The sequence below is a fragment of the Vitis vinifera genome, chromosome 19 (genome assembly GCF_030704535.1).
Source record: "Vitis vinifera cultivar Pinot Noir 40024 chromosome 19, ASM3070453v1".
Lineage (NCBI taxonomy): Eukaryota > Viridiplantae > Streptophyta > Magnoliopsida > Vitales > Vitaceae > Vitis > Vitis vinifera.
Window position 1 is genome coordinate 4748298 of NC_081823.1, and position 13692 is coordinate 4761989.

The 13692-nt window shown below is 37.1% G+C and overlaps 1 protein-coding gene across 6 annotated transcripts; it reads right to left on the minus strand.

Annotated features, from left to right (window-relative positions):
• Positions 1-458: 458 nt before the first annotated feature.
• Positions 459-4876, minus strand: LOC132253409 (G-type lectin S-receptor-like serine/threonine-protein kinase At4g27290). 6 transcript variants are annotated; one of them, XM_059735335.1, is made up of 8 exons: positions 4193-4873; positions 3473-3952; positions 2830-2976; positions 2458-2612; positions 1964-2174; positions 1272-1509; positions 1040-1190; positions 459-969 (listed from the first exon to the last, which is right to left on the minus strand). In XM_059735335.1, the coding sequence occupies exons 1-8, from the start codon at positions 4743-4745 to the stop codon at positions 688-690; spliced, it is 2217 nt and encodes a 738-aa protein (XP_059591318.1). In that variant the 5' UTR covers positions 4746-4873; the 3' UTR covers positions 459-687. The 6 variants fall into 6 exon arrangements, with proteins under 6 accessions (XP_059591318.1, XP_059591319.1, XP_059591316.1 ...); XM_059735336.1 differs by having other exon boundaries at positions 2830-2973; positions 4193-4872; XM_059735333.1 differs by having other exon boundaries at positions 2830-2973; positions 3473-4873.
• Between the last annotated feature and the right edge of the window lie 8816 nt (positions 4877-13692).

Here is a 13692-nt window from a genome sequence, read left to right on the forward strand (position 1 = left end):
GTTGATTTACTGTTGACTTACATAGAACAAGACAATTTTGGATGGTTGGGCATGATCAATCAATCAGTTTTCCTGGATGTATATTCTAGCACTAAGTGGCATATATTCCCTTCAATTAAATAACAAAATCAATCCCAATTTACAGCTAGAATCTATGTAAATCTCACATGTCAGCACCACAGAATAATCAGGCACATTAGTTATTGCTTTTGGTTTCACTGATTTCTGTGAACTGTTTATATTAATAACCTCTTGTTCTTGATGCTGAAATGTTAGAAGGTCATATTTTTCTTTTTTCTTTTTTCTTTTTTTGCATTACTTGATTCTCACATATTAAAATAGAAATCTCATTAAATCATTCAAGAGAGAAACCAAAACCCTTTTTAGAAGAAATGAAAGATCAGCAAAAGATCAAAAACAGAGTCAAGGTTTCCCCTACAATCTGCAAGTAATTAGTATTTTTGAAAAGAATAGCTTCCATTATTTGGTCAACTTCTATTATTGAACTTATATACTATGAGTAACTATCATTATCCATACAAAAAGTAGCAGCAAAGACTAATCACCTGACAGCATCTTATATGAGTCTTTTGTTGGAAGCTAAGCAGTGTGGTTGAGAAAAGTTGCCTAAAGTAGTTGAAGTCATAGGTCTAAAGACAACAAAACATCAACATGAAGCATCTTCTATCAAGCTTCCAACAGTGTGATGGTGGATTGAGTACCAGAGGAACAATTTCCTTCCATCATATTCATATCGGTGAAGAAATAAGGCTCTTTGGGCTGAGGTAGTGCACCCTCACTACCCAACATCAGAACCACAGAATGCATGCTTGGTCGATCCTCTGGGAAACGTTGCACACATAATAGACCCAAATTGATTGAGCATAGCACTTCAGATAGATTGCAGGTGTTCCCCATTGATGCATCAATAAATTCTGAAGACCTATCTTCCATAAAGAATGTCCATGCCTAGACAGTTTAAAAGAGGATCAACACTACTTTTATATATTGAAATAAGGAAATATTACCTAATACTTACATGCCCAAGAAGACTAAGGTCATGATACGGGTGGTTAAATCCTTTGTTTCTCTTCCCACTTACAATCTCTAAAACCAAAACACCAAAGCTAAAAACATCGGATTTTGTGGAATACAATCCTTCCCTTGCATACTCTGGAGACATATAACCTCTACAGGTAACAATAAAAGAAGGGGTTAAATTCACAAGCAATGGAGATAAAGACTTTATACATATCACTAAATATACTTACAATGTTCTAGCCACTCTTGTTGTGTTTGTTTCAATTTCATTTCCTCCAAAACTTCCTGTTATTCCGAAGTCTGAAATTTTGGGTATCATTTCATTATCTAGTAAAATGTTTTCTGCTTTGAGATCTCTATGGATTATCCGAAGTCTGGAATCCCGGTGAAGATAAAGAAGGCCTTGAGCAATCCCATTGATAATGAGGAAGCGCTTAGGCCAATCTAGCACCCTTCTTCGCATTTGATCTGTCCATTTTTTTTTATCATTCAAGTTAACCAATTCTATTAAATGGATTATTTGAATATAAATGAAAAATATTTCAAGAAACAAATCATTTCAAATTCCATGAGAGTTGTTTAGAGCAATGACATATGAAAACAAAAGTAACTATAATTGAAGCTCATTCTTAGTGATTAAAGAACATTGTCAAGGAGACACAAATAGATAGTGGATCTTAATGGTAGGGTTCAAAACCCCTAACTTTTTATATAAGAGCCAAAATGTTAGAGAAAATAGGAGTAAGAAAGATTTTCTAGATAAATGCATCTATGCTTTATCTTGTCCCCAACAATTTTTCTTTGGGATTTGTTAAATCCAATGTAAATAAAGATTTTTCCAAGCATGCATAGGAGAGGAAAAAGAAAAGAGAAGTCAATCGACTAGGCAAACAAACTATATAGCGGTTTTAGAGAGTCAAACCAAAAATAAAAAGGTCCAAGCTTTTGTTAGGCATGTGTTCATAGATCAACAATCTTTCTCTGCCATGAATGCAACATCCAAGAAGCTTTACAAGATTTCGGTGTTGAAGTTTTGCAATGGATTCAACTTCATTTTTGAACTCTTTTAATCCTTGTCTAGAAGTTTTTGACATCATCTTCACTGCTATTTCTTGTCCCTCTTGCAATATTCCCTGAAAACATCACATTCTTTTTATTATGCAAGCTTTGTAGATTAAAATAAACTTATCGATATTCAATACAAGGAGTCCTAAAGAAACTAGAGATACAAAAATGTTGGCACATACACTGGCTTCAAGACTTTAAAGCATATAGTGGCCTTGGTACATGTTGCTTCATTTAGATACTATGAGGATTGGGACGTCAACTACTTCTCAAGATGTTTAATTGTGTATCTATAATGTTTTATTAACTTGTAACTTGTCTTCTTGCCCAAAGGGCAAAGTATGACCATACCTTATAGACAGGTCCAAAACCACCCTCTCCAAGCTTATTGTCACTAGAAAAGTTATTAGTGGCATTTAATAATGTATCCAAGTCAAATAATGGTAACTCTAGATGCTCTTGGCCTTCATTGTTTTCACCTCCTTTTGAATTGTGTTCCATGTATGCTGCAAAATGGAGAATAGAATGAAGGATTAAAGAATTCACAAATATGGAATTTAGCCTATTTCCAAGCCTAAATCATTTCATTATTTCTAAAATCAAGTCAAGTCAATTCATTCCTCTTTTTTTTTTATTATTATTATTATTACGTAATCAGACAATGTGTAAAAGTACTTTTGACTAATACATATGGTGGTAAAAGCACTAAGATTTGTTACTTACCTTTTCTCTTTGGTTGTTTCTTCCTTTTCTTGAGCACATACAAGGTCAGGACTAGACTTAAAAGAACTATTCCTGTAATTGATATAGAGATGATAATGACCTGTTTTTTCTTCTTCTTGGAGCTGCTATTTATGCTTGAAGAAGCTTCTTGACACAAAAGGAAAGAAATTAAGAAGGAAAGCCAGGAAATGTAACAGAAAAACCATAAATTCCTATGAGCGGTAACCATTGATCCAAAATATATTTCTAGTTTACAACCATGAAAGCAGGAGTTCAAGGAACTACGATTGCCATAGGATTTGAGGGCATAAATCAGTTGGTGTATTGGTGTGTTATAGCATTCTTACTAGAATTGAAATCTAAAAGAAAAATATTCCCAAGTTTTGAGTAGACCTCTGCTTTACACTCTAGTCTTTAGATAATACGTATACTATTCCATGAAATAATGTGCATGGTAGTTGGCCTCAGATTTTTCACATCAGCAATAATTGAGACAGAGGTAAAGCTGGAAGTCACAAAATCAAACGATAAAACTAGAGGCACGTATGCAAGGTGAACAACTGATTCAAAACCTTTGAATAAATATACCATGAAATTTGTATCAGATTTATGTTTCTCAGGTAAGAAAAAGAAAAGTTCATACCTAAGTCTGCCGCAGCCATCCTTACATAAAACTCTTGCCCATTTTCAGTGAAGTCTCTGATGTCAATCAAGTCACCAAACCAGAGCAAGCATCCACTTCCTCCTCCTCTGATATCTGAATTTGCATAAGCAGTGCAAGAGCAGTTGCTCAAGCACAGGGAAGCACATTCCTTAAGGTTCATGCTTTCATTAAACCAGGAGCTCCGTGTGTCTGGCAGTTTCACACCAGAGTACTTTACAAATCCATCACCCTTCTGGCAATCCAGTGGAGTACTTCGAACGCATCCATTTGACCAGTCTTCCATGTCCCAATTGCTTTGGAACTTTGGCCTAAATCCTTTCATACACTCACAGTTCGGAGATTGGTCAATCTTACAGATTCCATTTACTCCACATATTGCATAATTGTCACACTGATCCCTCTGTGCAGTTGAGTAAAGAGTCCATTCATTTTTTTTATCAGTCCATATGGACCGCTGAGCTGCACCATCAGGAGTTAACACAAGCCTCATAATAACAGAGCTGTTAACAAGAGAATAAATATAATATATCTCCTTTTCATTAGAAACATATTCATAACTATAAACTGGGTTAATTGTTAATTGAGGAATTCCACTGAATCGAATACCATTCCATGGTCCAGGGCGAAATGCTACAGCTAAACCATTCCTCAAAAGTAGTTGTGGAAATCCACTAGGATCAATCCAATAAGTAAAATTACCTTTAGAAGGGTCATCAGCACTCTTCCACGATGACAGGTACCGATCCAGGCCTGCTACTCTGTTCCTTCCAAGCTTCATGCCTGGTAGAAGAGTATCGCATGGGTAATCAAAACTCTGCCATAGGAAGTTTTCTGGATCCCTATCATTGCCATTTCTCATAACAAGATTTCCAGACTCCAAAAGCTGAGCGTTCGGATCCTGTGCAGAACGTGATGAAGTAGAATTCCAAAGAATTCCGTTAGTACCGTTGACGAGAACAAGAATTCCCGGCTGAGTGACCTTTAAAACTCCTGATGAATCAGTTATTGGACTTTCTCTATTGGCAACCCATACGACAGGCTTTTTAGACGCTTTCTTGTACCATATCCCCAAGTATCGGTTCTTGGAATTACCTGGACTGAAGAAACCCAGTTCAAAGCTCCCACCAGCTGAAGTGATGGTCTCACCATCTGTAATGTTTTGATTTACAATTATGGTGTCTACTGCCACGGAGATTCTTAAGAGGGATAATACATAGGAGAAGATAACTGCAACTGTTGTAAGAGAATCCATAGTTGTTCCTAGATAGAAAATGCCTGAGATTTTAGGTGCTTTCCAAGTCTCCTCGTATTTTCCCTTGCCCCCTAAGATTTGGCATTGTGTTTGACTTGTATGACTTAGAGAAAAGCATCACCTCCCATAGATGGACTAATTATCCAGTGGTCATCATCTTCACCTTAATCCAATTTTGATTTTTCTATACCACTTAAAATGGGCTAGGCATTAGTTTATCCCTTAAATCAAGTATCCCATATTAGAACAATGTGTGACCAATCTCACCTTTTCTTTAGAAGAATTACAAGTTGAAGTAAAGAAGACCAAGAAGAGAATCAATGTTGGATTTTTTTTATAAGTGTACGGTAATTTTAAAAAATTATTCCTGAACTACCATAATAAAAAAAAAATTCCAAATCTATGTAGGAAAAAGACATTAAATTTTAAGTAAAAATAGTCTCCTATAGGCAAAAATGTATCTTAAAGAAATAGTTTTTAAAAATTCTTTAAAAAACAAAATTTATAGGCCAAAATAATCTCTTGAATAAATAATTTCTCTTTATTATTATTATTTTTTAAAATTTAGACAAAAAATCGTTTTCTTGAAAAGATGATTTAAAAAAAAAAATTAAAAAGCAATTCAAACAAAAAGTCTAAAATTGTTTCTTGAAGAAACGGTTTCTTAAAAATTAAAAAAAAATAATAATAATAATAAGGGGATAAATCATCTCTTCAAGAAATAATTTCTTTTAAAAAAAAAAGAAATAAAGAGAGTTCTTATTTTTAATAATATTTTAATTAATAATATATTTTAATAATAAAATTATTATAAATATATGTATTGTAAAATTAATTGATTTTAAATACTATTTTATATTAAGTTAGATATTGATAAAAAAATATTTAGGTCTTTATTACCAATTTTATCTATAAATTAATTTAATTAATTGTAACTATAAATAGAAACTAGTTTAATTTTATATTATTTTTTATTTAAAATATAAATAATTATTATTTTAATTTTTAAACTTTATTTTCTTGTTACTTTCAATTTTTTATTAAAAAATATATTATCAATTTTATGTTATTTGAGTTTATAAAATATAAATTTATTACCGATTTCTTTTTTTTTAGTTTATCAAATATAAAATGAATAATTTTGTTTTGTTTTAATTTTAAAATTAATTTTATTAGATAAACTTTAAAAATAAAAATATTATTCTTTAATTTAAAATTTAGCTGTAAAAATTTGAGAAAAATAAATTAATTTTAAATTGATTAATACTCAAAAAATTATTTGTTTCATTTTAAACTGATTAATATTAAAAAATTTATATTTTTTAATGTTGAAATTTTTATTCAAAATTAATTTATTGAATCATAAATTAATTTATTTTTCTATATTTTATCCCTTTTATGATTAAATTTTAAATTAAAGAATAGCCTTAGGCAAAAATGTCTCTTAAAGAAGTGATTTTTAAAAATTCTTTTAAAAACAAAATTTATAGGCCAAAATCATCTCTTGAATAGTGATTACTACTCAAAAAGGGCTATTTGATAGCTTGTAATTAACTCTTTTAAACACTTTTGAGTAGTAATTATTGCCCTTTAACCCAATTAACATATTAAGGACCTTTGCAATCACTTCTAATCACTTTGTGTAAGTTTTGGTGTTTTTGTTAGTAATTTGATCACCAAAGCAATCCAAGATGGAGGAGAGTTATTTGGAATCCACGGTAAAGCAATAGAAAGCTCAGGAACATGAAGAATCAGAGATTTGAAGCCTTAAAGTCCTTTGCCATAACCAATCCGGATTGCAAGGAGGAGAAGTAAAGAGAGAATCCACCTTGAAGCATTCTTGATGACAGTCATTTCAGCCACTTTTGGAGTACTTCCTGAAGTCCAATTTATGCATACTTTATGTCGTTTCGAAGATCGGGAAGTCAACAATCCAATGCTTGAAACGGTTCGCAAATCGGAGTTGAAATGAAGAAGTTAGAGCCAATGGAAGCAGATCACTCCAAGCTGAAGGCCAATTTCGCAGGGCTGCGAAATCAGCCTTTGGCTGCGAAATCAGCCTTCGGCTGCGAAATCATTTCGCAGCCATCTTGTTCATCTGCGAAATTTCGCAGCCATTTTGTGCGCCTGCGAAATTCTCCCGAGTGCTTCCAGATATTTGCGACCATCGTTTTTTGTTATTTTGCCTCAGATATTTGTTGTCTAAATGCCAATTCTCTCCTTGTAATCCACCAATTAGATGATTCCTTAGTTGTTGAGCAAGGATGCAGGGGTAAACAACCTGATTTGTATTGTTTTGTAATTTTCACTTTAAAAACGTCGGGGAACTTTCTCCGAAAAAAAAAAAAACTTATGTAAATTTTACACTTAGTGAAATAGAAAATATCTTTTGCTTTCTTTTTCTCTCTACTATTTTCTATTTTCTTAGTAGCCAAACATCCTTGGAGGATGAAATCCCCAAGGATGAGAGGCTAAAACCTTTTTGTTTCTTGAAGTAATGGATGCCATGTGAAGCTCCCGTGTCAGGATGGAGATTTCCAAGCCATGAATGTAAGTAGCTGAGCGTCATAAATGTTTTCATTCAAAGTAAAGCTTTTAATCCCTCTGACTTGCTTTGAACGGCCAATACTTGATAACCTTTTGGTCTCAGTGGATTCTTATTGTTAGATCCACTGACGTTCATTAGTTATCTCCTACGAGCCATTGTATTGCAAGTCGAGGAGATGACCTATATCATTAAAAGAGCATTTATGAGGTTCAGCTACCCTTTTTGTAAGTTTTGAAGGACTAAAACTCAGTTGTTAAACACATACCGGTTCGGGAAGTAAGCATCACCTTAGTTGCTTCCCCAACTCGAGGTGAAAAGTTCCAAAATCTCCATTTTTACACAGTGAGTTAAGCATGGCTATCCAAAGCTTTGAGAAACTTCTTTTTCCATCTTTTAACCTACTTGCATGTTAGTTTAGTTTACAACACCTTCATCTTTTTATGTTTTCATCTTAATCTAATTTTTATTAAGAAAAGTTCACTCCATCCTCCGAACTTCATCAGTTAAAGTAAAAACCCTTCCCAGTGTTCGATCCTAGAGCCACTATGCTATAGTAGCTTTGCTACTTTAGTGTAAGGACCTTAGGTATAAATTTTGTTGATACCCTTACATGCGAAGCTACCAAGAGTCGGGTTATCAAATGGCGCCGTTGCCGGGGATGGTGCTACTTCACTATGAATATATCAGCCGGAGGTAACTTGTGAGACTTCTCATGAGTAAGGTGAATTCTATCTCATTTTTCATTTATTAACCTTTTATTTTAGTTTTAGAACATTTTTAACTTAGTTTAGATAAGTTTCTTTTAGCTTTTAACTTTCATTTTTAGTTTATTTTTCATACTCTGTTTTTCCTTCCGCGTGCTCTGTTTTTTTCTTCTTTCTCTTTGTTTTGTTTGTTTACTTTGTTCCAGCTGAATCCGTGCATGCCCTATTGGATTAGAGACCAAGAGGGAAGGTTAGTGCGGATAGAGACTCCACGAGCTATTGAATTGGAGATTATTTTAGAAGTCATGGAGAATCAGCCAGAGGATCAACATTCACAACACGGGCAGGGGAATGATCCGAACTTGTATAGGTCCATGAGGGACAGGATGCACCCTCCGAGGATGAGTGCACCATCTTGCATCATTCCTCCTACAGAGCAATTGATTATCAGGCCACACATCGTGCCTCTGCTTCCTACTTTCCATGGGATGGAAAGTGAAAATCCATATGCACACATAAAGGAATTCGAAGATGTGTGCAATACTTTTCAAGAAGGGGGAACAGCTATTGAGCTTATGAGGTTGAAGCTCTTTCCATTCACATTAAAGGACAAAGCCAAGATATGGCTCAATTCCTTGAGGCCGAGAAGCATAAGAACATGGACAGAACTTCAAGCTGATTTTTTGAAGAAGTTTTTCCCTACTCACAGAACAAATGGATTGAAGAGACAAATCTCCAACTTCTCAGCACGTGAGAATGAAAAATTTTATGAATGCTGGGAGAGGTACATGGAAGCCATCAATGCATGCCCTCACCACGGCTTTGATACATGGCTTTTGGTGGGTTATTTTTATGATGGCATGTCATCTTCAATGAAGCAGATATTGGAGACAATGTGTGGGGGCGATTTCATGAGCAAGAACCCTGAGGAGGCTATGGATTTCCTAAGTTACGTCTCAGAGGTTTCCCGTGGATGGGATGAGCCCACTAACAGGGAAATAGGGAAGAGACCAGTTCAGCAAATGTCAAAAGGGGGGATGTACAATCTGAGTGAAGACATGGAGATGAAAGCCAAGGTAGCTGCCATGGCTAGAAAAATAGAGGAAATGGAGTTGAGAAAAGTTCACGAAGTCCAAGCTATTTCAGAACCTCAACAACCAGCCAATCCTTGCTCCATATGTCAGTCGTTTGAACATATGGTGGAAGAATGTCCCACCATTCCGGCAGTAAGAGAAATGTTTGGGGAACAAGCTAACTTGATTGGCCAATGGAAGCCAAATTCAAATGCTCCCTATGGCAACACGTACAACTCTAGCTGGAGGAACCACCCAAACTTTGCATGGAAGCCAAGGCCAAACCCATATCAGTCACCAGCCCAATCAAGCCAACAGAGTCAAGGTCAATCCTCAGTTGAGCAAGCACTCGTAAGCCTTAGCAAGGTTATGGGTGACTTTGTGAGTGAGCAAAAATCCATCAACTCTCAACTAAATTAGAAGATTGACAACGTTGAGAGTACATTGAACAAGAAGATAGATGGGATGTATAATGAGTTGTCTCAGAAAATTGACAACATCCAATATTCCATCTCAAGACTCACAAATTTGAACACTGTCAATGAGAAAGGGAAGTTTCCCTCTCAGCCTCACCAAAATCCTAAGGGGATACATGAAGTGGAATCCAAAGACGAGGATTCTTCAAAGGTGAGGGACGTGCAAGCCATTATCACTTTGAGAAGTGGTAAGGAAGTGCATCAGCCAGAGCATGATCAGAGGAAAGCCAAAGAAGACAAGGCTGATAGAAATGAAGAAAAGAAGAATGAACGAAAAGGAAAGGAAGTTCAGATGAAAGAAAGCATCATTCCTAGCATGGATGGGGAACCTCAAATTCTTTTAAAGGAAGGCATGATGAAGAAGCACATGCCTCCTCCATTTCCTCAAGCCTTGCGTGGGAAGAAACCGATCAAGAATGCTTCTGAGATTCTTGATGTTCTAAGACAAGTGAAGGTGAATATTCCTTTACTTGATATGATCAAGCAAGTACCCACATATGCAAAATTTTTTAAGGACTTGTGCACTGTGAAAAGAGGACTCAATGTTACAAAGCAAGCTTTCCTAACCGAGCAAGTGAGTGCTATAATCCAATGCAAGTCTCCAATCAAATACAAAGATCCGGGGTGTCCTACAATCTCAGTTAATATTGGAGGAACCCAAGTGGAGAAGGCATTGCTTGATTTGGGGGCAAGTGTTAACTTGCTTCCATACTCTGTATACAAGGAGCTGGGGTTGGGAGAACTCAAGTCAACATCGATCACCCTATCCTTAGCTGACCGATCAGTGAAAATTCCCAGGGGGGTAATAGAGGATGTATTGGTTCAAGTTGACAAATTCTACTATCCAGTAGATTTTGTGGTGCTTGATACGGATCCCATTGTCAAAGGGATCAACTATGTTCCAATCATCCTTGGAAGACCTTTCCTTGCAACATCCAATGCAATCATCAATTGTAGGAATGGGGTCATGCAACTCACTTTTGGGAATATGACATTGGAACTCAACATCTTCCATCTATGTCAAAAGCACATCCATCCGGAAGAAGATGAGGGCCCAGAAGAAGTTTGTATGATAGATACCCTGGTGGAGCAGCATTGTAATCAGAGTATGCTTGATCAGTTTGAAGAGAATCCAAATGAAAGCCATGAAGATCTTGATGATGGGTTAGCTGAACCCATGGGAATGAATGCCGTTATGTCAAACTGGAGACAAAAGCCAGTGATCCTCCCTTTGTTCAAGGATGAGGAAGAGATGAAAGAAGCTAAGGATGAAATTCTTAAGCTTGAATTGAAGACCCTTCCTGCCGAGTTGAAGTATGCTTACTTGGAGGAAGGCAATAAAGCCCCGGTGGTAATTTCTTCTTCTTTAACCGTTTCACAAGAGGACAATCTTCTAAGAATCCTTAGAAAGCACAAGAAGGTCATCGGATGGCAAATTTCTGATTTGAAGGGGATAAGCCCATTGATTTGCACGCACCATATTTATATGGAGGAGGGAGCTAAGCCAACTCGTCAGCCACAGAGAAGATTGAATCCTCATATGCAAGAGGTAGTGAGGGCTGAAGTGTTGAAGCTTCTTCAAGCGGGTATCATTTACCCCATTTCGGATAGCGCTTGGGTGAGCCCAACCCAAGTTGTTCCAAAGAAGTCCGGGATAACCGTAGTCAAGGGGGAAAATGGAGATGAAGTGTCCACACGCCTCACAACTGGTTGGAGGGTGTGCATTGACTACAGGAAGCTAAACGTAGTAACAAGAAAGGATCACTTCCCTTTACCTTTCATGGATCAAGTCCTTGAGAGGGTATCTGGGCATCCTTTTTATTGCTTCTTGGATGGTTATTCCGGGTATTTCCAAATAGAGATTGATGTGGAGGACCAGGAGAAGACTGCCTTCACTTGTCCATTCGGCACCTATGCTTATAGGCGGATGCCTTTTGGATTATGCAACGCTCCTGCTACCTTCCAAAGATGCATGCTTAGCATCTTCAGTGACATGGTTGAACGAATCATGGAAGTCTTCATGGATGACATAACTGTGTATGGGACTTCTTTTGAGGATTGTTTGTCACATCTTGAAGATGTTTTGAAAAGATGCATAGAGAAAGACCTCGTACTCAATTGGGAGAAGTGCCATTTTATGGTAAATCAAGGTATTGTTCTTGGGCACGTAATCTCAAAGAAGGGTATAGAGGTTGATAGAGCTAAGGTGGAACTAATCGTGAAGTTGCCACCTCCCACCAATGTAAAAGGAATAAGGCAATTCCTTGGGCATGCCGGGTTCTATAGGAGGTTTATAAAGGATTTTTCCAAGATTGCCAAACCTCTTTGTGAATTATTGGTGAAGGATGCCAAGTTTGAGTGGGATGATAAATGTCAAAGGAGTTTTGAGCTTCTTAAGCAATTCTTAACATCAGCACCCATTGTGAGAGCACCAAATTGGGAGTTGCCATTTGAAGTGATGTGTGACTCAAGTGATTATGCCATTGGAGCTGTTTTGGGACAAAGAGAAGATGGTAAACCTTATGTGATCTACTATGCCAGTAAGTCTTTGAATGATGCTCAAAGGAATTACACCACTACTGAGAAGGAATTACTTGCTGTGGTGTATGCTTTGGATAAGTTCAGAGCTTATTTGATAGGGTCTTCCATTGTGGTATTCACGGATCATTCAGCTTTGAAGTATTTGCTAACCAAGCAAGATGCCAAGGCTAGGTTGATTAGGTGGATACTTTTGCTTCAAGAGTTCAACCTCCAGATCAGAGATAAGAAAGGTGTTGAGAATGTGGTAGCTGACCACTTGTCAAGGCTCAACATTGCTCATGACACCCATGGACTTCCCATAAATGATGATTTCCCTGAGGAATCCTTGATGCTTGTGGAGGAAGTGCCATGGTTTGCACACATTGCCAATTACTTGGTCACGGGAGAAATACCAAGTGAATGGAGCTCTCAGGACAAGAAGAATTTCTTTGCCAAGGTCCATGCATATTATTGGGAAGAGCCTTTTCTCTTCAAGTATTGTGCGGACCAAATTATAAGGAAGTGTGTGCCTGAACAAGAGAAGCATGGGATCCTATCTCATTGCCATGAGAATGCATGTGGAGGCCACTTTGCCTCTCGAAAGACGGCAATGAGAGTTCTTCAATCGGGTTTTTGGTGGCCCTCACTTTTTAAGGATGCCCATGAGGTAAGTAAAGGATGTGATAAGTGCCAAAGACTAGGCAAGCTTTCAAGGAGAAACATGATGCCTTTGAACCCCATCTTGATAGTGGATATTTTTGATGTTTGGGGCATAGACTTCATGGGACCTTTCCCTATGTCTTTTGGCCACTCCTACATCTTGGTAGGAGTTGATTATGTTTCAAAGTGGGTTGAAGCTATACCCTGTAGAACCAATGATCACAAAGTGGTTCTCAAATTCCTAAAAGAAAACATCTTCTCGAGGTTTGGAGTGCCTAAAGCAATCATCAGTGATGGAGGCACTCACTTTTGCAACAAGCCCTTTGAAGCTCTTTTGGCCAAGTACGGAGTCAAGCATAAGGTAGCTACACCTTATCATCCTCAGACGAGTGGCCAAGTAGAGCTAGCCAACCGGGAAATTAAGAACATCTTGATGAAGGTGGTGAACACCAATAGGAAAGATTGGTCTGTTAAGCTCCTTGATTCCCTATGGGCGTATAGGACAGCTTATAAGACTATCCTTGGGATGTCACCGTACCGTCTTGTTTATGGCAAAGCTTGCCATCTTCCCGTCGAGATTGAGTTCAAGGCATGGTGGGCCATTAAAAAGCTCAACATGGATTTAACTAAGGCTGGGCTAAAGAGGAGTTTGGATTTGAATGAGCTTGAGGAATTGAGAAATGATGCCTATCTCAACTCAAAAATAGCTAAGGAAAAGCTAAAGAGATGGCATGATCAGTTGGTGACCAAGAAAGAATTTTTCAAGGGACAAAGAGTCTTGCTATATGACTCTAAGCTTCACCTATTTCCGGGAAAGCTCAAATCAAGGTGGGTAGGGCCTTTTGTCATCCACCAAGTACACTCACATGGAGTAATTGAGTTACTCAACTCAAATAGTGCAAAGACCTTCAAGGTCAATGGCCATCGTCTCAAGCCATTCATTGAGCCATTCAAGCAAGACAAGGA